The sequence below is a fragment of the Tripterygium wilfordii genome, chromosome 6 (genome assembly GCF_013401445.1).
Source record: "Tripterygium wilfordii isolate XIE 37 chromosome 6, ASM1340144v1, whole genome shotgun sequence".
Taxonomy (NCBI): Eukaryota; Viridiplantae; Streptophyta; class Magnoliopsida; order Celastrales; family Celastraceae; genus Tripterygium; species Tripterygium wilfordii.
This window is the reverse complement of record NC_052237.1, coordinates 10692251-10717031: the sequence shown is the minus strand read 5'-3', so window position 1 is coordinate 10717031 and position 24781 is coordinate 10692251. Positions and strand designations below refer to the sequence as shown.

The 24781-nt window shown below is 37.0% G+C and overlaps 3 protein-coding genes across 6 annotated transcripts; all 3 read right to left on the bottom strand.

Annotated features, from left to right (window-relative positions):
• Positions 1-263: 263 nt before the first annotated feature.
• LOC120000482 (serine/threonine protein phosphatase 2A regulatory subunit B''beta-like) lies at positions 264-10680 on the bottom strand. Of its 4 annotated transcripts, none has more exons than XM_038848575.1 (13): positions 10165-10680; positions 7315-7557; positions 7053-7158; positions 6883-6982; positions 5946-6051; positions 5660-5750; positions 4733-4874; positions 4439-4586; positions 4250-4359; positions 3883-4039; positions 2735-2860; positions 2466-2616; positions 264-715 (listed from the first exon to the last, which is right to left on the bottom strand). In XM_038848575.1, exons 1-12 carry the CDS (start codon positions 10315-10317, stop codon positions 2476-2478), a joined length of 1623 nt encoding a protein of 540 aa, XP_038704503.1. In that variant the 5' UTR covers positions 10318-10680; the 3' UTR covers positions 264-715; positions 2466-2475. The 4 variants fall into 4 exon arrangements, with proteins under 4 accessions (XP_038704503.1, XP_038704504.1, XP_038704505.1 ...); XM_038848576.1 differs by having other exon boundaries at positions 264-707; positions 10165-10317; XM_038848577.1 differs by having other exon boundaries at positions 264-701; positions 10165-10317.
• Positions 10681-11744: 1064 nt separating this feature from the next.
• LOC120000530 (probable carboxylesterase 11) lies at positions 11745-15118 on the bottom strand. Its single transcript, XM_038848645.1, has 2 exons — positions 14087-15118; positions 11745-12629 (listed from the first exon to the last, which is right to left on the bottom strand). Exons 1-2 carry the CDS (start codon positions 14929-14931, stop codon positions 12089-12091), a joined length of 1386 nt encoding a protein of 461 aa, XP_038704573.1. The 5' UTR covers positions 14932-15118; the 3' UTR covers positions 11745-12088.
• Positions 15119-16473: 1355 nt separating this feature from the next.
• LOC120000787 (AUGMIN subunit 6-like) lies at positions 16474-24722 on the bottom strand. Its single transcript, XM_038848918.1, has 13 exons — positions 24475-24722; positions 24327-24383; positions 24132-24226; positions 23500-23650; positions 22457-22582; positions 22206-22362; positions 21071-21131; positions 20664-20985; positions 19512-19637; positions 18794-18955; positions 18319-18559; positions 17689-18162; positions 16474-17071 (listed from the first exon to the last, which is right to left on the bottom strand). The coding sequence occupies exons 1-13, from the start codon at positions 24688-24690 to the stop codon at positions 17031-17033; spliced, it is 2229 nt and encodes a 742-aa protein (XP_038704846.1). The 5' UTR covers positions 24691-24722; the 3' UTR covers positions 16474-17030.
• Positions 24723-24781: the final 59 nt, after the last annotated feature.

The window sequence follows — 24781 nt, the reverse complement described above, 5'->3', positions numbered from 1 at the left end:
AATTGGAGAAGGGAATGTATCGTGCCCAAAAAATTCAAATGAAATCCTACTAGCAAAAAGAAACCAAAATCCAAAATTCGAGCAATGGCCCAAGGAACTTAGCGCAAGGTGACTCATTTTGATGACCCATTGTTTTGGAACATCTATTTATTAGTTCAATCAAGTTTCTCCCTTGAGCTCTTTAACCGCCCTAAACCCTAAATCCTAATCAGTCTTACATGCCAATATATATATATATATTCAAAGATGCTAAACACATTAAATACCATTCCAAAGGGAAAAACAAATAATTTAAAGATTATAATGACACCGTCCCAACGACTGAAACTTACAGACAGCATTCAAAGAACAAAGGTCTAAATTAAAGGGGGAAGAAAGCTCAAGATTTACTAAATCTAATAAGTTGTCAAAAACAAAAATAATACTGAGTTTTTCTGAACTACTTTAACCCCCAACAGCCGATTAATCTGAACTCAATCCATCCCCTCTCAGCAAAACAGCCTCTTCCGCAAGAATCAAGATGTACTGATTGATTGATTGTCCAATTTTGCACACAGTTGCATGTATTTCTTTGCAGCTGGTACACAAAAAAATATTCCACATGGCCGCACTTGTACTTTCTTTGATTCAAGAGACGTCCGTGTTGCCCATTCATTGTTTGGTTGATCGCTTCTGTCCGGCAGCCAGCAAGAAAGAAGAATCTGCTCCTTAACAACTGCATGAAAATCACAGTAAAAAATTAACTAAGGAAGTACAGCCAATCAGCCATAGCTCTATCGTTCTTTTTCTTTTCTTTTTTTAAATACCACAAAGATAGCTCTATCGTTCTCAAGTGTAAATAATGTTAGTGCATGACTAACATGTCAGAAGATGACACACACTTGGGGATAGTGTTCTAAAAACATACAATGTGTAATGAGTAATGACAACTCTGAAATTTATAGATAAATATTTAATATTACATTTACGTTTAAATGTTTTATGTTATATTGCATTTATATGGTTGTTCTATCAATGTCTAGGATGCTAAATATAGGGATCTAGAATACTCAAAGTCCCAAATACACCATAGGTGTGATTATATAGAAAGATACTTGATCTAAGCTATTGCATCCGAAACTACAGTCACAACCAAATTACTGAAGTTAGGCACTTCATTAATACAGGTTGTAGTGCGAGCATATCTCAAACATGGAGAGTAGTTTATCTTAACTACTCGAGAGGACTCTCGGATTGGTGCACTAGTGTATGTGATGAGACATGTATTGACAAACTTATATAGGAATGCACGGCCAGTAAAGTACTATCACCCAAGTCGTTCAACTTATAACTATGGGAGTGCGTTAGTTCTCAAGCTTCAGTAAGCCATTGGACTCACACTTATTGCGTGTGCAACTTGATTCATCATTGAGTGAGACTCGCACAATAGTCAAAATACTCTGTGTTGGATGTATGCCACTAGGGAGTGAGAACACACTTACAATAGTCATTAATGTACTTTCCGAAATGACAGTCTTTGAGACATTAGTGAGTGAAATTCGTGGCCAAATGAGAGAGATTACCCAAATACAAAAACCAAACCCAAAACCCTAATTTGGTGCTATTGGTGTGCGTTGACTGATGTAGCTTCACCAAACTGAAGAATCTTTGCTTTTCTCGTGCAAGTAAGTCTAGGAAATACTAAGGAAGAGTTTTGGGCAGTAGAGGAGTTGTTCGTGAAGTGTTTGTGAGTAGATCAAGTCAACAATACAAGTTCGGACCTCAATAGCAAAGAGGTTGGTGAAAATTTCTACTCGGATGTGCGTAGGATTTGCATGCTAGATTCTTTTGTTTGAATTTTGAATTTATGCCTATGCTACGAACAATGCAAGCACACTCTACATGTCATCTAGGATACTAACAGATATCTTTTCCAGTACCACAAGACAAGTTTCATGTTGACACAATCCAAAAATGGCGGAAAAGAATTCAATTAGTGGATTCACATTGATTGCTCTCATGAACTCATGTAGCCAGCCCCAAATACTTTGGAGAAATCAATGAGAATCCACTATTCGAATTTTGGTTTCGATGATGATGATTCTACATTCTGCTGGCCAAAAAGCAGGGGCCATGAGGTGCTGACTAAAAACAATTTCTACTGTTGGTGTACAAATTTTTCCCTGTTTTGCTAGAAGAACCACGATATGCACGAATACAATCAACAATGGTTCAAATAATCCATATCCCATGTTTTCTTTTACTGCTCTGTTCTAGTTACAACTCGTGGAAATCAAAAACCAAAACATCAATTCCAAGCTATGACGTCATATAATCAGCCATAAGGTAAAGTATACCCTAAGTACCTAAGTAAATGAAGTCAGTTTTGGTATTTAACTTGCAAAATTAAAGGGTATAAAATAGTAGAGCCCAAGGGATATATTTAACAACAATAGTAGGGTCAAATGTCAAATGAAGTGGCTTACCAAAAAGAACTCAAAATGGAGCCTCAAGCGATTCGTCCCAAACTTCAGCACTTCCATTAGACGCATCCTCAACATCCTCTTCCATTGAGAGTCTAATATATTCTCTATGAGCAAAGCGGTCCCACTCTGTCAATGTTGGATTTTCACGTTCCTATTTTTGTCACAGTACCATCAAAGCATTTATCAGCATTTGTTAGCAGTATACAGCCATTAAAGTGCTTGGCAAACGTATCATTGAAGAGTATAATGCAAATTTTATTATTGAACACCTGCCGAATAAGGAATGGATCACGGTTCTCAAAGGCCATAAACTTGTTGAGGTTGAAGAGTATATTGAAAACACTTCCTGAAAGTTTACAGCCTTTAAGGTCCCGAAGTGTGATATAGCTCTCATCCTACACGTGCAAAAAACTCGAGTTAAAACCACAATATATTATATGCACATTTTCAAAGCTATTCACAAGGCAATACTTGATAATGGTCCCCTGAGTCTGACTAAGTTATTTGTTTGGACACAAAGAACTAAATTACCATGTACTGACGCGGCTGGAAATTAACAAATGCAAATAACTTGCTTAAAAGACAAACTGATATACTTTTCAGATAGGGCAATTAACCTGAATTTTTTAGGGTAACTTCACTACTTTTTTAAGTATTAAATATTAATTGAATTTTTTTGTCTTCATTAATGCCTAGAATTTTCTAAAAGTATCTACAAGCTTTACATAGCATTCTTTATGTTCTAATTAATTAATGAGTCGCTACTACTTTATATGCCTTTTCTTTATGCACTTTTAGTCAACCAATCTTTACCATTTAGTTTCCTACTCAAGAAGTATTTGCCTACTCGTTAAAATCAGGAAAAGCCTAGTATTTTGAGAAGATAGATTAATCATTTAGTCTGTATGTCCTATGCATTGTTTTATGAGTTCATTGGACTTTTGGAGATGAAAATATTTCCTAGTTGATTCCATTTTTTTGCTAGGTGCCTACTGCTATGCTGTCTTTTTCACTCTCTTTCATTTTGCTTCCTTTCTTTCCACTTTCTATAACTGGGGATTCGGGTCACTAACAATAACCTCATCTTATTGCTCACATTATTCACAGCAACATCAACCATCTCAAACTTTTCAACATAGCAACATTTTAGCCAAAGCATTCTAGTATTCTTCTGTTATACAAATTCTAAATCTTTTCTTATACGAACTCTTAACATTAATATCCAATTTGCCCAACCCTGAACCATCAGATGCACCCGGTAATATAAACATTTAAATTTGTCCAGCATCATGATTCATGGAGCAAAGTATAGATCCCACTAGAAATCACTTTTCATAGAACACGCTACAGTGTGCATCTTTTAACATGAAAGAAAAACTATTAAATCAGTGCAATTACAATATGAGAAAGGGCAAACCTCTGGTCCTATCATGTCAATAATCTGGCACAAAATATCCTCAAAGAGCACAGGCTCTTGCGCCATGCATTCCATTCGATGCAATTGCTCCTCATAAAAGAATTGCATTTCGTTCCGTGTCACAATTCCATTCCCATCCAAATCTATGCACTTGAACCTATTGAAGACAAATTAAATCTCAAAACTAGTGAACATTTTATAGCTTATTTCCTGATAGTTCAGTTAATAAACCTCCTAGATGACAGATAAGAAGTGCAAATATAGCAAAACATAAAAAGATGAACTTGCTACTGTACTACCCTTGAGTATTTAAAATATGAATAGATATACCAATAGTAAAGACGGAGATCAAATGCCTCATCCTTACCAATACTCAAGACTCGGCTCGGATGACTTATCCTCCTCTGACAGTATAAAATGCACAAAATCTTCATAGCCCATCTTTCCCTCAACCTTGCTCGTAAACTTCCTTGGAACCTGATATGGTGATAAAGCCATAACAAGAGTGACATCTTTAACAAGAAAGATAAAATAAAAATTATCATATGAAACAAACCTGAGAGAATATTCTATCAACAATTCGGTAGGTTAGTGAATGATTGCCATATCTGATAAGGTTCTCTTTTTCGATCAAGAAATCATGATCTATATCCAGCTCCCAAAACTTGCAGTATATAACGTAGAAATGTTCATAAGAGAAGTACCTGTGCAAGGATTATATTAGGACAAGGTTATAGAATGCAAGCACTCGGAAGTATTTACTGACCACATATTCAAATGCAAAATCTACCAAAAATCTTATGTAACACTTGATGACAAAAGTTGTTAAGTACCCAGAAGGTAAATCTACCTCAAAACTTTATTGATGTCCTCCTCCTCATCTGCATGTTGCATTGCGTCAATTAGATTTCCACGTTTCAGCTCCCTCAATGTAAGATGACCATTTCCAGACCTATTTATGTAGTAAAATATTCTGCATATTACAGTTTCAGCTGCCCCAGTACAATAATCGTAAGTTAGAAAAAAAAAAGTACAACTGGTGAAATCAATAGACTCTCTAGTGTACTAAAAGAATTGCACAAATCCAGACTTAAAAACAATAAAGGTTCACATTGGTGTTTATGTTTGCTGTCAGGCCTGTCCATTAAAAACCTTGTGTTTACAATATAAACCCAGTATGAACATTGGTTGCTGCTAATACAATAAGAACAAGACTAAAGAATATCGAGATGTAAACGTATGCAAACTCAATATATATGCTAATGAATGCAATACCATAGTAAACCAAGTACATAGAGAAGCAAAAAGACCAACTTCAAAATTGACGACAAAGATATTCATCCTACTAGTCCTTTTTTGGTGTGTGTGCAGGGATTGCACGGCTGTCAGGTCTGTTTTTTTAACAATGTATGAGAGAAATGCAATGGCATCCCAATTTATGAAAAGCGCTTATGCTAAACTGTTGTATATAACAAGATACTCCATTGAAAATGTCACAAAGAATAAGCCTCCAACATCAATACTAAATTACCACAAAAAATATAGTTCAGAATTTTTAATGGCGCCAAACTTTCAGACAACACTTTATTAGATGTCATTAATTTATAAGATTTAACGAATAGTCTGTAAAATAAACAATGCCAAAGCCCATCTGCAAAGTTGGACAGATTATCCAGACAACTTAATAATAACATAGGACCTAAGAGAGTAGTTAATTTATGAGCAGCAGCCTGGTAGTGAGTAGGAGGATAAAACTGAAAATAGGCCGAGAACAAACCATATCTTTCCTGGAACTCAGGTGTACTTTGTAAGAACTCTAATCCTGGATGAGTTGCCAATAGTTCCCGAAGCACAGGTTTGAAGTCGTCCTATTATCAAGTACAAAAAAGCATATACATGAAAGTGAATGGCAAAGTCAGGAAATAAAAAATGTCTAGTGGATGTCGCAAAAATGTTTACTTTAATTCTAGTAACTTTTTACATATTTTCCATCATTGAATGTGATGGCTACATTATCCAAATAAAATACTATTAGTGATTGTGAAGAGAATATTTTGAGTCACCTGAGTGAGGTATTTGAGATCCGGTTGTTTCAGAATTGCATACGTTTGGGTTGCTGTGTCCATGTTCAACATGTTGCCATTGATCCAATAATCAATAAAAGCATCCCTACAAAAACTCAAGTAAGTCACAATAAAATATTTTCAAGCAAAAAAACAAAGCTGCAACCTTTGTTCATGGCAAAAGAAAGACGACAAAATGTACCCAATTTCTGTTACATACTGAAAAGAGGGTTGAAAGCTTAATTGATAAGAAAAGGTAAAAGTTGATCATAGTGTCTGAATTATTCTATTATAAGAAAAAAGGTAAACATTGCCCAGTGCACTAAAAAGGGATCTGGACTGAGATCTAACCAATAAACAAAGCTATTTTTGGTTCCAAAATCTACTAGTTTTGTTAGACCAGCTATTGCCTTCATCTCAACTAACACGATCCAAGGTAAGCAACTAAATTTCTATCATTCAGATATAAACGCAACTATTCCAGACTTATACTGTTTGATCACCCTAACAGGAAGGGCTGCAAGTGTCCAACAGCTCTTCACAGAACCTGATTCTGATCCTATGAGCCTGCCCACTACTACGCGTCTGCACAACCAAGTTAAAAACTTGCACTAGAAATAAACAAACAACTCTTGTATCCACTTTTCAGATACCCACAGCATTTATGAATTGACCTCTAAATTCTAATACTTAAACTTATGAAAGGCACAAAATAAGTCACAAAAACTTTCCACCATCAGAAAGGAGACTTTCATTGAATAGTATTCCTGCAATGATGGCAAATGGATAGCCACTCAAAGAAAAGGCCTCGATTTAGCCACAAAATGAATCAAGCAAAGAAAAAAATCATCGTGTTTCCATTGACTGCAAAATTACTTTCGCCAACTGCGAATTACAAAAATTTTAAGAGAAACCCAGGTGGCAGAAAAGAGCTTACCTTGTTACAAAACCAGTCCCATTAACATCAACTCTTCCGAAAAGACATGGTGAGAAGAATGATGGCAGCTTGCATATTTCCTTAGTGACAGATTTGAATTCTGACATTGAAAAGATGAGTTAAGAATGAGTTGTAAAAATATTACGACCTCTGGTGTTTTAATTACTCACCATGTATCTGTAGTCCATCTGAGCGGCCATAGAAAAAGTGATTGATACGTAACAAGCTTTGTTCTTTTAGCTCTTTTGGTGGTGGACGGCCATTTTTGAAGTAAAACTGCAATTATTCATAGAAAAAATATCACCTACCCACCCCCAAAAGAATAATTTTAGGCAAATTAAGAGAAAGCAGAATATGAATAAAAAAAAAGCACAAAAAAGCAGCCAGATTATTTTGTTCCATATAGAAAAGGTATATCAGAGATTCAGTAACCTGAGGTATCAACTCTTTTGCTGGCTTGCTGACTACTTTCAGAGGAGAACCTAAGTTAGAAGGACCGGCCCTCTGTTTCATGATGCGGGGGGAACCGGAAGAACTTCTAGGAGAAAGTGGAGGAGCGCTACCAGCTGGAAACATTGAAGGTAATGAATTGCTGGCGGCAGCATTAGCAGTAGAGGGATTTCCGTGCACATTCAGGGGAACACCTGCCTTGGCATCACTAAGCAGTGATGTAACCTAGCAAAGGAAGAAAAAAAAACTAATAACATCATTTACAATCCTAACTTAGTTAATCCACGAAAAGTTTGCATAAAAGTGGCTACTTTTTACCTATGGATTCTATTTTCACATAAATGGCCCCATATGACATTACACTAGCGCATATACTTTAAAAACTAACCCATCTTTTAGAAGACTAGAAGCCATGCCAAAAAAATTATTAGTTCTCACAATATAGCATTTCTTTGCTACTTTTATGAGCTATGCTACTCATTTGTTCGTGTAGCAGTGTCATGGGTACCCTTTGAATAGAAAAAAACATGACATCCACATCAATAAAAAAAAAAGAACATAAACAGCGGGAAACAAACAATTGCAAGATCTAAGAGACTAATTGTATCACATTCAAGTTTGATCTCATATATGGCACAAAGCACCAATGAAGTATGCAATAAGCCCATCATCCGTTATCTCATGTACAATATAAAGTAGCCTTGAGAAGGGCACAGGGAGAAGAGTATATGCAAGACCGGCAAAGGTTGTGATCATTGAGAGCAGTCTTGTGTTTTAGAGTACCTAAAGACAAATGAACGAAGGGGATTCATCAAAGGTAAAGGTAAAAAACTTCCATGGGTGGGGTCAGGGTCATGCTAGATTTACACAAACCTTAACCCCACATAAGATGTGGAGAGGATGTTTCAAGAATTGAACATGTGACCTCTAAGTTGCACCATTGCAACTCTCCCACTGGGATTCATCATCATTATCATTAAAAATTCCTTCAAATAGTCGAGGGCTACATGAGTCCCTCATCGAAAATAATTTGGCCAATTCTCTTTCCTTATGCAATCGAGTTTAAAGCTACAATCTCTACTAACCATTTCGTGTCCGTATCCTTCTTCATTTTTTTCAGCAAGTGATTCATGTTTGTCATGTCAAAGCTTTGGCAATTTTATATGTAAAGGTAAAAACTCCCATGGGCAGGGTCAGGGACAGGTTGGATATACGCAGACCCTTACCTCCACATAATATGTAGAGAGGATGTTTCTAAGAATTGAATCTCTAACCTCTAAGTTGCACCATTGCAACTCTACCATTAGGATACATCATCATCATTAAAAATCCCTTCAAGTAGTTGGGGGCTACATGAGTCCCTCATCGAAAATAATTTGGCCGATTCTCTTTCCCTATGCAAGCCAGTTTAAAGCTACAATCTCTACTAACCATTTCTTGTCCATATCCTTCTTCATTTTTCCCAGCAGGTGATTCGTGGTTGTCATGTCAAAGTTTTGGCAATTGTATATAGATTAGGCTATTTAAGCTAAGAAAATCGCTGATGAAATATTGTAACATATTGATATAATAATAATATAGACGAACATGTGTCCCAGTGGTAGAATTACAAGGGTGCAACCTAGAGGTCACATGTTCAATTCTTGAAAACGTCTCTCTACAAATTATGTGGGAGTAAGATATGCATACATCTTGTATGTCCCTGACTCAGCTAGTTTCAGGAGTCTTGTGCATGGGTGTTGCTTAACTTATCATTCTTCATTTTTCTCTTTTTAATATAAAATATTATTGAAGCGCCAAAAAGGTGCTAAGGAGAAAGCTACAAAGAGGCAATGTTTGAAACTTCGAGAACATTATTACGATAAAGCATGCACCACAACTTAGATAAACTAAATCAATGTGCATTTTCTTCCTTTATTCTATTCATAAAGTCTATATCGTTATTCATTACTTCCACCCATGGCTTTGATAGTCCTAGCATCACTTAAATTTAAAGAGATTAGATTCTCTCTCTATATTCAATCCGGTCTGAAGCTACAAATATACTCATTATTGCTTGCAAAATCCTTTTCCCAATACTTCTAACCCTGGCTTCATTGGCCTACCTTTCCTTTCTTTTCTTAGTATTATAATTTCTCAACTTTACACATCAAAGCACTAAAACTTTTACCATATACACATTTATATCATCTTAGGAAAATTCTCTCATCATATTGTTAGTATGCCTCTTTCTCTCCAACAGTGACACAAAGCCAAAAAAAATTTCTCATTCTCCAAGTGCCATAGAAATTCTCAGGGTTACTATATGAATTCAGTAGCATTTTATTCCAAAGAGAATTTTCAAAGTAAATGCATTGTGAGTATAAGGAAATCCCTGGCACTATTAGACAAAAAATTGAATACAGGATCTTCGCAGTAATTTGAAATAGTGATTTGTTGGACATAGCCTTCATTCCCCAAAACCAGAGCAATCTTCAGCCATTCTTCCAGTGATTTGTCTCTTCCATTGCCAACACATAACCCCTACTTATTCCATTTCTTTATAATTAATTCATATAGCCTAATTAACAACCCAATACCACAAACTTCACAGTTAGTACAAGTAGCTTCTACGGAACCCTTCTCTGTGAACATATAGATAAGAAGATGTTTTACTACGTACGTTGCATTGCATGTATAAAAATATTAATAATAACAATAACAATGCAAACCAAAGATAGCCAATAAAGAGCAATATAATAACAAGAAACCAATCGAATTCATCAAGAAACATGCTGCAGATGTAAAACACAATCATCAAGTAAATTTAGAGGTTGCATTCCCAACAAGTACCGTCCGGTTGGCTTCCGGGAGCGAGAGCCATTGATAAAAGAGCTTCTGTGCAAAGTCGTGGTTCGATTTGAAAGCCAATGGAGCCAGCTCCGGCAGCTGCAACAGCTCCGCGTCCAGCATCGCCACATCGCCAACACAAAGACCCTTCTCCATACTCAATTAGATCAAATCCAAACAAGAACCGCATACAGAACGCCGAAACTAGACACCGGTAATTGTAACACAAAATTCTGAGCTTTGAATCGAAATTGCGAGTTTATAGGCTATTAAATTGAGATAAACGTAACAGGGAGTATCGGATTTGAAGAAGAAAGAAACCCTAGATTTCGCCAAAAACTCGAAAGCTGGATTTACATATGTGGGTAAGGTTAGGAGAGCAAAATGAGAGAGAATTACTGGGAAATATGGATGCGATTCAAGGGGAGGAATTAGCTGAGAGAGAGCAGAGATTTCCGAGTGAAGAACAGTAGAGAAGCGATAAAAAGAGACTTCATTTTCTTCGTTTATGAAATTGCAGGTGAAAATAATTGCTATCGGAAAAGAAAAATAGAGGGACACGTGTCCTTAATGCATGAGAGGTCACATTTGAATTGTGGACTATCTTTTACGGGCCTTAAATTCGAAACCTGACCCAAAAACAGGCCCATTCCCACAAATCCAACATCTACAGCCCAAGCCCAACAACAACAACACATCGCGGGAGTGTACATTTGACCTGACAACCAAAGGCTATCTATCCATAACACTTTTTTTTTTGAAAGGCCCATAGGCCACACACGCTAAGTCATGCCCTAGGGGCATGAAGGCCACCATAACGGATGGAAACTACCCTTATCACAACCCCCTAGTGAGAATGGAACCCTGGATCTCAAGATCCTGGATAGGTAACCTGACCACAAGCTACCGCCTGTTCTCGACTATCCATAACACTTACTATAAGCTTATAATTTAACCGGCGGTGGAAGTGGGTTGTGCTGTTGTCCAGGCAACAGGGAAATTTAATCCCCACAAAATAAAATAATGTGCAATAGAGTGGGCATTTGTAAAGTTGTATGTGTTAGAATTATAACCCACATCGCTTGGAGAATAGCATGCGATGGGTTAATTTATAAGAAAACACATGCTTTTTCACAACCAACAAAAAATCATTTCTGTGTTCAAATACCATTATGTATTCACAGTGAACTAATAAATTGTTGATTTCAGTGGACTAAGATTCCCGATAATGTGTAACAAATTTTTTTACCTTGCAATGGCTGCATACGTCTCAAGGAAATCCCACTTCTTTCAATAACTTTGCCTGAGAAATTTGCTCTCATGTTGTCACTTGAGAATGACATCCAGAACTAGGCTAAATGAATGTAGACAGCGAGTAGCATTTCCCACACCGTGCTGGCGTGCTATTGTTTCAAATCTTTCAGAGTGGCGCTCGCGGTCTTCCAGCTAACTTGTTTGAAATCCCAGGAGGATTCAAACCTTTAACTTGTTTGAAATCCTAAAGAATGGCTATCACTAGACTAAGGAGGACTACTATATGATGAAATATTGTCCCGCGAGAGATGGCGGGAGAGAGAGCTTCATTAATTTTAATCTATTCATGAGATATAGTTTAAATACACAGGAAGAAAGAATGATAAGAACGCTCTAATGGAGACTGCATTCATTTCTCAACTACAGGAAAATTCATATCTCAACTCACTAATCCTACAATTCAGAGTTCTCTATCTTACAAAAACAAACAGAATAGACCAAGGTATTAAGATACGGCTTTGCAATGCAGATCGACCCAAAAGCTGGATCGGCCACAAACAACTGATGCGTTATATATTCACACCTGGCAGCAACCTCTCTTTTTTTTTGGATTAGTCAACAGAACAAACCAGGTAAGCAATTCTCGAGACGGACAATCTGCCTGGAACTTCTGCTAATAAGAGAACTCATGACCTCTAAATGAGATATACTTCTTAACCCAAATGGCAATGTCCTCAGCACAGGCCTTGGCCTGAGGGGTCTTTAAAAGCATGTCAAGGGTCGCAAATTCATGAACTGCATCTTTATACTCGAGCAAAGGTGCATCGACATTTACCTTTCGAAGTTCCTGTACATAAGCAATAGCACGGTCTCTCATCCAGTCAAGTTCTGCCACCACTGTCAGTGTTGGGGGCATAAGCTTCAAAGGTGGTCCTCGTCCAGGAACAAGAGGATTAGCAGCTGGGTGATCCAGGCTGAACTCTTCCTCAGGCAGGAAGAGTTTCCAGGCAAGTATGCACATGGCTTTGTCGTAGAAGTAGGAATTCGCTAACTTTATCTCAGAACGAGTGGGAGCACTACTTCCAATGAAAAATGGATACATCAATACCTGCGCTACAATCTTGACAGGGTCCAGGAGCTTACCTGCTTCTACAGCTTTCCGAGCCACGTAGTCTGCAATGTTGGCACCACAGCTCACCCCAAGCAGGACACATCTGTTTTGTAAATACCAGTGGTTAGAGATGTGGTAAGATAGTTCAACATAATTTTACTTGGTTTGAGAGATACACATTTAAAAACACTCAATACTGTAACTTACTAACTTGAAAAAAAAAATCATAAACAGCAATTGATGCTGACAGCCTGACACTAAACTTCAGCCGATGACAATCAAGCCTCAGCCCAGAGCATAACAGCCAAATCAACAATTCAGCTTGCTGGTATATTGCCTCACAGAACTTTCAAATGATCATTACATACAAGTATCCAAACAGATCAAATTTAATATTCACTATGATATACAACTTTTTTTTCTCAGCAGTCAGCGCCCCCCATATATATAAATGGACCTCCAAATTTAACCACCCCAGGAAATGCAACAAACAGCTTCTTTTCATCTGTATGCATCATGCATTTTAGAGAGATGTAAGAAAGCCTTTCATAGTCACTGGAAGATGGTATACAAAAATCCCAAAAAAAATCTTCCAACTGAAAAAATGAAAAATCAACAAGTAATTTTGAAAATAGCAAAGATTTAGGAGGAGATGAAAGATATTAGGTCGTCCATTTCCTATAACATGCAGCACCCTTGTATCTTTTGGCATAGACCCTTCTTTCTCTTTGCTATGCCAAGGCAAGGGTGTGTTTTCTTACTATGCTTCCACAAGGGAAACAAGATTTTGTGAACAAAAAAGACATTATCAGCAACTAGAATACAAATATAAAAGGCAGAGAGCTTTTTCTCCCTTCTCTTCTGCTTTCTATTTGTCTAAGAAATTCAACGAGATTAGTCAAGACCTCCAAGGTACCCGTCATAATTTTCTCAACTATAAAATCTGATGTAATGTGCCAAACCACACAAGCTTACCAGAGGTCCAGAGGAGATCATATGCAAAAATATTGCTCATACTAAATTCAAAGAGCCACGTAAATTGCAGTATGTCCTAAATAAATCAGGAAGATTAACAAGATTCGGACAAAAACAAACATTAAGTTTGAAGGGCAACCAAATAGCATGCTAACAATTGACAGAAGCATTCAGCATCTTTCCCCATTTCTTTCTGGTTATTGCCCATCACACCCCTATATGCAAAAGCATAATGATTAATATCCCTTCTATGTTCTTTAATATTCTTTTCCAGGAATAAAATTGCAATTTCTACAACTCCGATCAATAGTCTTTTCCAATTTCCTTCTTCATTGAGCAACATACTAGAATGAAGTACATGTTTGAATACAAAGCTACAGCACAAGCAGAAGCGGAGCAGAAATGAAAAGGATACTAGCAGCCATAAAATCCAAACTACCAAATCTAATGTTTCAAATTGAATTCGAACTCTCATAAATCTAGTTGCATATTTGGTAGAGGTGCAAGGTTGATAAACACTTACTCCATAAACAATTTACAAAGGGTATTAAGTGCAAAATAACAAAATTGGGATAAAGGTGCTACCTAGACGGATCTCCATGCGCAGCCAACCAAGGCTCCACCATGGACGCCCCAAATGCATCAACAATATGCCTGTTAACATCTCCTTTCTTGAACTCTGTGCCCCCACCCCTTGCATTGCCCATGGACTTACTGCACTCTGCCAAATTCGCCTGCTTCCCCAGCCAATTCAAAACCTTCAAGCCGTCCTCAAAGGCTGCTGGGTACCGATTTTCTGGTGCCAGCCTATACCCAACCGCCACAACAATAACATCACAAAGCGTTGCAATCCTTTTACAAAAGAAATCATTAGCAACGGAATCATTACTCCCACTCACCCAACCACCCCCGTGAAACTGCAACATTATAGGAAGCTTTCTTGCATTATCCATAGAAGGTGAGTATCCCCTGTAAACGTCGGATTTCATCAAATTCAAACCGTCCATGTCATTGCTGCAACCGTAACTATTCCTTCTAGATTCATGTTTAGGCGAAGGCATTCCGGAGGGGCCGTAGCTGTTCCGACGGGAAGTGGTATTATCGTTTAGATCAAGATCGAGATGTTGTTTGGAAGGGTGCGCAGGGATTCGAGGCCTGGATTGGAGCTTCGAGTCGGGTTCAGGAGCTTTGAGAGCGGACTCCGGGAGGAAGATCCGAACAGAAAGGGACGTGAAAGGGTCGATGTGGATATCCTTCGTAGCAACACCATCCTCGAAAGAGGGATTTGGTGCTGCGACGGACTCCTCGGGTCGGCTTGTAACGCCGAATGGACTGGACTCATCAGAGGGATTCTGGATCCGGTTCTGCAAGCGGTGCTTCAAGAGAAACTTGAAGAATACACTGTACAACTTGACAGCCACGCTCGGCATAATCTCCTCGTCTCCGGCCCCTACACACCGACGACGACGTCTTCAGAGAGAAAGAGAGCGATCTCAACGAATACGATTTTGATCTGAGATTTGAAAAGTAGAGGGCTTCGTGGGGTTGTTGTTGTTGCAGTGTCTTGAGGTGGAGAAAGAGGTGGATTGATGCAAGTTACCTGTTTTCGTCTTGTTTTGTTTTTTTCTGATTAATATATATATTTTTACATATATATATATAATCTTTTTTAATTAAAAATAATTATACATTTTCATGGAAGATCTAGATAACTTATAAAGTGACTAAATATTATCTATTAACAAAATTTTTATTTTATTTTATTTTATCTTCTCAAATTATTATTTTTTGAGGATTTACAATAGCTCTATTTAGCAATTGTATTATTATGAATCCCTACAACATTTAAGATATATTATTTATTTACATTGTATTATGTTTAGAATTTTGAAGTAGGTTTCCAAAAGTAGAGAATTATTATTTCAAGTATTTATTTTAGCTACCCTTTTATAGATGTTGATGTAGCATTATCTTTGCAACAATCTATCATATTAATATAATTTTGTAGTTTTAAAATAATATAAATCAAACCGTGACGTTTGAGTAGATAATACATAAAATCTGTTAAGAGACACTGATGTAACTACTCTAATTCAACTACTCGCACCAATTTACATATACTTACCCATATACAACTCAAATATTTGGATTTTGTTTTAACACTCTATGCGCTCGAACTATATCGAGAATTCAGTATTGTTTGTGAAATAAAATTGATACAAATATTTTTGGAGATAGTTATGTAAAATAACAAAATACTTTTTGATAATCTAGTTGGATTTTTCTTCCTTTAATGTTATGATCAAATCGAACTGATAAAGACCCTTTTATTTTTGACCAATTCGATGTGATAATATTCAGCCTAAATACACTAATTTCAAAAATAGTGTGCTGGTCCGAAACTTCTATTTCTAATTGTTTTTTTTTTAAGCTGATTCAAATGAAACTCTCTCTTTTTTTTTCAATATATTCGAACTTTCCATCAATTGTGTAATTAAATGCAAAGCATTAGATTGAGTGTGGCTTTCATTAAAGTACAATCTCGTATATATATATATATATATATATGGATTGACCTCTTTTCCCTGGATCCACGGAAAAACGCTGGACCGATTCGGTCCACCAAATTTTAAAAATTTCTAGAAAGATTATATCTGTATAGTATTTAACATTTTTGTTCGAAACAAAAATTAAACTCAACATAAAATTTCTACACCTACACCGTAGAATATAAACTCAAAACATTCGACGTTCGATCGCTATGAATTTGATTTTTGTTTAGAATAAAAAATATACCGTCATATTAGTTATGCTAAATACTACAAATTTATGATTTTTTCAGAATTTTTTAAATTTTTTTGTGACACCAAAATGATGCACCGGATGGGTCCCAGTGTTTCAACACTGGATCTACCCTCAAATCGTTTTCTTTTTGGGATTCAGTATCTTGAAAAAAAGTGCTCTTAAATCTTTCAACAAATTAAAAACAAAAATTTCTTCTATAAAACTATAAATACAATTTCCACAACCTTGGTCATTCCTTCTACTTCCATCTATTAAGAAATACACAAATAAATCACAAGTACTACTACACATTCGTCAGATACAAATATGTGTCCATAAAAAAAAAAAAAAAAATCAGCCGTGAAACTGACCTGACCTGAAGCATGGTACTATGACAATGCAGGCATCCGGCAAAGAATTGCAAGCGTAGTAATTGCCATAATTTCAGTTAGAAACCTCAAGGACTGAAGTTGTTCTCTCCTGAAATTCGTTGAGAAAGACTCCATCCAAGAGAAAAATTCAGGGGATTTCTGCCTCGAAGCTGGGTTTCCATAAGATATCATCGATCTAACTATAGCGGTCAAAGAGTGTGCTGTTTTGTCCATAGTTTCCCCATAAGAATCTACCAATGGTGCCGAAAAGGAGGGCTGAAAGGCAATGAACCGGAATAGCGAAATATACAAGCACCACATCATACAAAGTGTTCATCATTTTTGGCAGACGAGCACACGCCAAAACTTGAACTTCAATGCTCCATCAAAGCAGTTTCAGTTTCTGATAGAGGAGCTGCAATCAAAGGGTACAACGATAAGCCCAGACTTGTACATTCAATTCCTCATCAAACCAGTTTCAGTGGATGAAAGTGGAGTTTTGGAGGATGAAAGTGGATTTTGTAATAACATACTTCAGCCTCAATGTGAAAGTGTGTGTTGGAAAGAAAGAAGCCAAAATTTAAGCCAACTATGGAATTGGCAGAGCATTGCAGGTCAGGATTTGGTGGAGAAATGATAAACATAGATATGGAAATGCTTGAGACCCCCCAAAAGTGACCCCAAAAGATCCCCATTTAATGTAGAGTGTTGGATGTGTAGTGGGTCATATATGTGTTTTTTTAATCAATAATTATTTTAATGCTACATAGATTTGGAGGATTTTTAGGGGTCAAATTTTGGGGGTCTCTAGCATTGTCCGATATGGAAAAGGAGATTCTCTAGCCAAACTTGGCCAGGCATACGACTGGCTAACAAGGGATGAGATCCATATATAGGTTACACAGCACTGCAAATCTTAGGTTGAATGAAAGCCAAAGTTAACTAGATTCACCTAGTCTACACAAAATGAGGCACCTATCATGCATATATCAAATGCTTAAAAAGCACACTTGGTGGCTACAGTAAACATACCAAGTAAATCCTCGTAAGAATCTGCTAACAGGGCTGCTTCCATCAGCAAAGGAGGTGAGAAAACCTGATCCCGGCTTTCCTCAACCTCAAAAAATGACCTTTGTACATCAGAAACTGCACTGTTGGAGCCAGCAACTGACAGAAATCCATTTATATGGTCATAGTCATGAAGTGAATTAAAATTATTCAAACCGGCTGGCAAATCGTCATACTTGCTCCAAACATGACCACGAGAAATATTATTCTCTTGCAATGAAGCATCTGTTTGAAATACAGAAAATCTTTTACTCCTTGAAGATGTCTTGCTTTCAGGGACCAGATGTGAAAACCCAGCTGTTGAAAGAGGTGCAAAAAAGTGCTCAGAACCTTCATCAGAAGGGATGTCTTTTGAGGGTTCCAAATTACAAGATGGCATGGACAATGCTGCCTCTCTTACAGACCTCCTTAGGTTTTGAACATAAGAATTGTCATCATCTACAAAAGCAAAAGAAAATTAATAAATCTCGATTTAAGTAAAGCAAATACCACCCTTTATTTTTATGTTACAACTGAAAAATTAAATGCCTTTAAAAAGCCCTTAAGTTTATGTATGGCAGAAGATCATAACATGAGACAAGGGATATGAAAAACCTTGTGGTGGATTATCTGACAAAGGCTGGTCAGAAGAGTTCCTTGCTGATATATTTTCTAATTGGTTGCTGTGTGCAGCAAATGTTTGTCGTTTTAGCATGTTTCCACCTTTCCCAGATGAACTTGGAGTCAAACTAAATAACTGTGGGAGCTTCAGAGCAGGGGGGCTGGCCGAAACCTTGTCAAGCATAACATTAGACATTTTTGAAGTAACCTCAGCCACATCTTCTGTGCTACTTTCCTAATAGTTCATAAAGATTTAATAAAAAGTTAGAAGTTTAACAAGTGATTTCTCTAAGGTTGAGCGTACTGAAGTAGTTATAACAATCCAACATAATGCACAACATTCATCTGCTACCAGCATCTTTACAATCTGCTGCATAGACAGAATGGTATCACTCCTCTTCTCCTAGGGAGGTCCTAGACGCAAACCTGACGAAATAGGGCAACTATCACAAAAAGATATATAAATTACCAATGTCCGTCCACTGCTGTGAGCTTGTATAGGTGAGGTTGCTTGACCACGGTGTTTAGTGATAGGAGGTATGTTAGAGGTTATACGATTCACTTTCTCTGTACACTCAGCTATTGAGTTTTGTATAGTTGGTGCAACTTCCTTCAATTGGTTAATAAGCAACTGCACATGAACAAATTCAAATGCAAAACGTCAAATAAATCTGCAATAGAACATCCGTTAAGTCATCATCATCAATGCCTAACATGACAACTGAATAATCCAAATCATAATTAAGGTCCTTCAGAAAGCATCCTACCCATAAATCAGATTACAACAAAAGTCCAGCGGTCACATCAATTGAAGGGAAAAATACTTTTTCAAATAGGTATTCATTTATCATCACCCAGCCCTGTTTTGTGGAAAGTCAATTCTTAATTATCTCTTAATAAATTTCCATTAAAAGCAGTGTTGCTTCTAAGACACAAGTTCTACAAAATTTAAAAAAGCTTTCACCAGATACTGCAAAAGAAAGAAGAGAAAGGAAAAGATTTGATACTCTGTAGTTTGTTTGATCTGCTTCAAAAAAGCTAAAAAAGAGCTTGGGCACAATAATGACATGATAAGATTTAACACAAAAATAAAATAAAATAAAAAATGCCTAGGAAATGAAAATTCTCAAATTATGAAAAACATTCTCCCATTAAATGACCCGCTGATGTGATAGTCATGTCACTACCTGAAAACTAGCCAGGTGCTGGTGGTGTTCAGCAAGAGTTGCAGCTAAAGACTCAGCATGGCCACTTGTATCACCATCATGTGTACTTCGTAATATATCAGGACCCTCTCCATCATTAGCTTTCGCCTAAAAAACAGTTTAAATATAATAGCATCTCATTATGTCAACAAGGATAAGGCAATCCAGCACATCATCCCATGCTACTTTTCTTTGCCCCAAAAGAGGTTATATATATGCTGGCACAACAAAGACAAATCTTTTAGGTAGAAAATAATTTTTCTATATTAACCCGTTCTTTATCCCAAAAGTTTGGGGTTGGCTACATGAGTCTATGAGAAAATCAATGGGAATCAACTAGATTGAACAAACTTAAACATGTCTATAAAATATAATAAACAATGAGATCATGCCAATGTAGTACAGATAAAGAACAAAACAAGCTTAAACGCGAAAAAAAAAACAAGAAGAAGAAAAGGACTTAATCTACAATATAGTGAACTTGTTTTGTTCTGTATCTTCTTTTCGCATTTTAACAAATGGAAAATTAAGTCCTCTTTCTTAATGGCAAAACACATGTGTTGTTATTTAACATGGTTTACACAAATAATGTGCCATCTTAGTTGACAACATCTGCTACAGTGTTTCACTGATTTGTAAACTAGGATGTGACTTGCACCATCATTTTCATATAAGTTCATACATTTAGTACAAAATAAGTTGCAAGTTCAACCACAAGGATTTTCACAATCTGGGTGAATAATCATGTCATTCTAATAGTTCCAACTGCTTTAATCTAGTTCCAAGAACAATTCGGCTTCATTTTTAGAACAAAAGAATGAAGCAGCTTCAACACTGCTTTAACTCATTTAAATTATTCACCAAGCCCTCATATCTATCTTCACTGAATGCAAGTGAAATCATCATCATACAGACATCTGGGAAGTGAAACAAACATAGGCAGTATTATATTTCAAGACAAGTACCAATTTGGTGTGATATGCTGCATGGATTTTAAATTTTCACGTATCTTATCAAGAAAAGACGCTCAATGTGTTGAACTCAAGCCTTCAGACGCATAAGGAGCTCCATAGCAAGATCCAATATTATGTTCTACCAATTGAACATCTTTAGACTAGAAAATGAGTGGCATACCAGATAAAGTGACTGTTTATGAATGCGTTGCAATGCATGCGTCCAACATCTGATAATTTCTGCTACATCCACAGTGGGGTTAACTCTTCCACCTCTATCATCCACTAGCGAATGTGTATCATCATTAACTTGCAAATGAGATGAATCTACATTGTTCTTCAGTTTCTCCCTATTTACATACAGAAATGATCCATCACTAAGTTCTTTGTCTTCCAATCGAGTTGAATCTATATCAGCAGGTTGGGCAGATAGGGCATCTATGTAAGGAGCCTGAGAACTCTGATCCATGGCCGCAAGCAAAGAGGAACCAGAGATACGGTATCTGTACAAGAACATTATACATGGGAAGATAAGTGTGTCATTGACATCTACAGCACACAATACGGTACACATTGGCGGTATAATACCTATGCTCCCTATGAGCTATTAAATCCTCGATTGGCCCTGAAGCAAGAACCTCATGCTGACCTGGGGACAGAAGTATTAAATATAGGGATGGTCTACTCGGTGAAAAGGAAAAATAGGGCACCATTAAATGTTGACTCATCATTCATCAAGTAGATTTGATAGCTAATATTTTCACCAAACTTACAAAGAAAACAGACAATAACATTTGATCAACGAAATTCACCAAAATGATAACATTTAGGAGCAATTAATATCAGATAAATGAAGAAAGCACCAGATAAACAATTCAGAAAGAGAAGAACCAAAAACTCAATTGTTAATTCATGTGACTCCACTTAAACTATGCAAGAAAAAGGACAAAAGTAATTTAATTTAAAAGGGACAAACACACTGGAATGACCTACAGCTAGAAAGTGAACTATTCATTTGAAGCTACAACAGACAATATCATGGAAACATTTACACAATTTCTCTGCATTTTCAACTTTAAAATATTATTATCAAGAACAGAATGTGAACTATCCAGCAATGAGCCATCATCAACTAATCTACAACACACATGAGGGAAAAAAAATTGGAGAACTCCTGCTATTTTACACAGTTGCAAAACCATAAGCTAATAAGTGCATTCCATTGAGAGAGTCAAATAAATCTACAAATCTGACCGCTGCTTCATAAGACATCTAATCATAATTAGATCCGAAATCAGAGAGCCATTGCATGGAAATCTTTGGATTTAAACTCCCAAAACTGAGGAGATTGAGCTTATAAGATAAAGGCTATATCATTAACTAATTTCTGTAAGAGTCCAAAAGGAATGGCCAACCCAAACTCAAATTTGTTGGCATAGCAACATTTTACAGCCAGAGAAACAATGTGATGCTTTAATCCACAGTAAACTACAAAGACATCAATATAAGACCATGACATTGCAGGAAAGGATAGAAAGGGAAAATCATTTTCTGTTCAAAGTCACCTTATCATAGCAAAGAAGTGAACTTGATACTACTTTATATGGCAAAGATATTAAGGCACTATATTTGAAGAATAGAAGACAACAAGCCCACAAAATAATTTCCCAACTGACTTTGCCTCACTAGTTCAAGAAAAATTAACCATGATAATTTTACTTACTTTTGCGAGCCAATATAGACTCCCACAGGCGAGTTGCCTTAGAAACTAAATGGGAATTCTGACTTGAACTTGATACAAGATCATCCCACTGTTCCCCTTCCAACTTTACTTTGTTTCTCAAGTCGTGTAATTTTTCCAACTCTTGCTGCAAATAAGCCTGAGATCGAAGTTCCCAACAATAAATCGAATCAAAAGTAGCTCAAATTAAGATGCTATTATTTAAATTCAATGAAAATGAGTTACCACTTTACCTCTTCAGCACAAAGACCACGAAACTCTCCGGTCATTTCATGAGCAAAATTTGACCACATAGTCTGTCTCTGTACCGCCATTTCTGCATTTTTAAGGAATCTCCTTCGCTCTAGCGCTATTCTAGCCTGTTCAAGATGGAATTTGCATCAGCTATGTTACCCTAAGCCGAGCAGTTAAAGAAATCACTACTGAAGGGAGGGCAAGCAAAATTACAAAAATTATTCTCTTCATAATCTGCATAGGTGGCGGTATCTCACATGCAAAATTTAGAAGACAAGCACCAAAAATCATCATGGCCAATGGCATATACTAGTGGACCTAGTGCTAACTCATATGCACTTATGCAGTGAAGGAACCATTATTTAATCACATATCACGTCCAGGATCAGGTAAAGCATTATACTGAAATACACGTCGATTTCCTAGAAAAAGAAAATTCAAGTTATGTCATCTAAGCGTCTATCAACTTCATAAACTCTAGCTTCATAAACTCTAGATTGCCAACCCATCCTTCATTATGTGACTCAATTTCATTTTCAGTAGGTAACTCATTAAAAGTTTCAAGTTGCAAAACCTAGGAAAGCAAGCAATAAGCAAGATAGATCACATGGGCCCCTACGCTTAGAGAGGAAGTTGTATCAATCAGGTGAGTATCCTTGGTGGTTGTTGATGTAATGGAAAAAGAAATCCAAGTCTGCTCTGAACCTCTTAGCGCATGTGCGTGGGAGGTCATAGGTCCTAACAAGCACTCTGGCGCAATTTGGCGTTATTTCCGCATTGGACTTCGTCCAAGACTTAGCCGGCCCATATGGTTTGCAGATATTGAATGTGGCCTGTGAGTTTAGGGTTTCTTACCATTGGAGTGGAGTCTGGTGGGATGTACTTTCAGTGGGTTCCCTCGTCGAGAGAGAGAGAGAGAGAGAACATGACCATGGCTAAGAAATTTTGATAATTTGGAGATCAACATTTGTGCCCTCGACTGACATGAAACATAGCTCTATATCTTTGCACAAACATTTGTGCGGTTTTAAATTTACATTACCTTTGTTATGGGAAGGAGAGTGGCTGCATGTGAGAAGGCAACATCTGTCATTGAAGCAGGCAGGGGGTTTGAAGCAACATCAGATGCAAATGTTCGTCGATGAACCTCTCGCAAAGCATGCAAAGAAAGCTGCCACAAAAGTTCAACAAATCTGCAGCGAAAGCAGAATTTCTTCTCTGTAAGCAAGACTAATTCTACAAAAAAAAACCCAACCACAACAATGAAATATCTGCAAATTAATTTCTGGCATTCTCATAAAAATGGGCTCAACAACATTTTTGCTAGAAGGTGCAGAATATTGCAACAACACTAAAAGATGAACAGATTTCAGAACATCACCCTCTTCTGGGTTGCCAAATTCTACAGGAATTTTTTTTTCAAAAATACTAAATAGAAAGTTTGAAAACAAAATATTCATGTAAGTGATTTCCACATAACCATTTGGCCTAATAAAAGAAGCAAACGGTAAAAAGAAAAAAAGATATAGCATGGTACACATATCCTAGTGTGCATAGTTACTTAAATTTCTGAGCAACCAAAAGCAGCAGTATCTACCATTCAAGAACTATAGCAGCACTTTAGAAAGAAAACTAATAATAATAAGAAAATACAATTGAGTATGGTAAACCAACCTTGGTCCACAGCAGGTAGCAAGTGATGAAACCCTCGAATTACTTCTGGGAAGCGCCCCCTGCGACTCGAGCTCACTAATTACCGCTTGCACTACCTAATCAACAACACTCCACCATAAATATTCCCTAATCCAAGACCATATAACAAAACACGAAAACAATGAAAAATTGATTGAGCACCGAATAAATTATTACCTTACGAAAATCTCGCGATTGCGCCGAGTCGAAAATCGGCCACACCTTATCGAAGTCCTGAGAGATCTCAAAATTAGACGAGCAGAACAGATCGAAGTGAATCAAACACTAACTATTCATGCACACACAATTATGCATAGAAGATTACTTTGGCGGATTGAACAGGACCGCGAAGGGATGAGAGGATGAAGTAGAGAAGTTGCTCGCCCAATTTAGGGTTGGAATGGCGGAAAAGTCCAACCCGAGGGGTCCCGTTGGATGCTCCGGCACCAATGATAGCCGGATCTAGACCCAACAGCAAGCAGTTTGTGTACATTGCACTCTCGAGCTCGATCTCTCTCTCCTTCTCTCTGTCCATCGTCATCTAAACTCGCGATTGGCACTCTGTCCCTCTTCTTCTACTTGTCGTTATTGATTTTTTCAATTTTGAAATAGAGGTCCCTGTGAAATCTGTT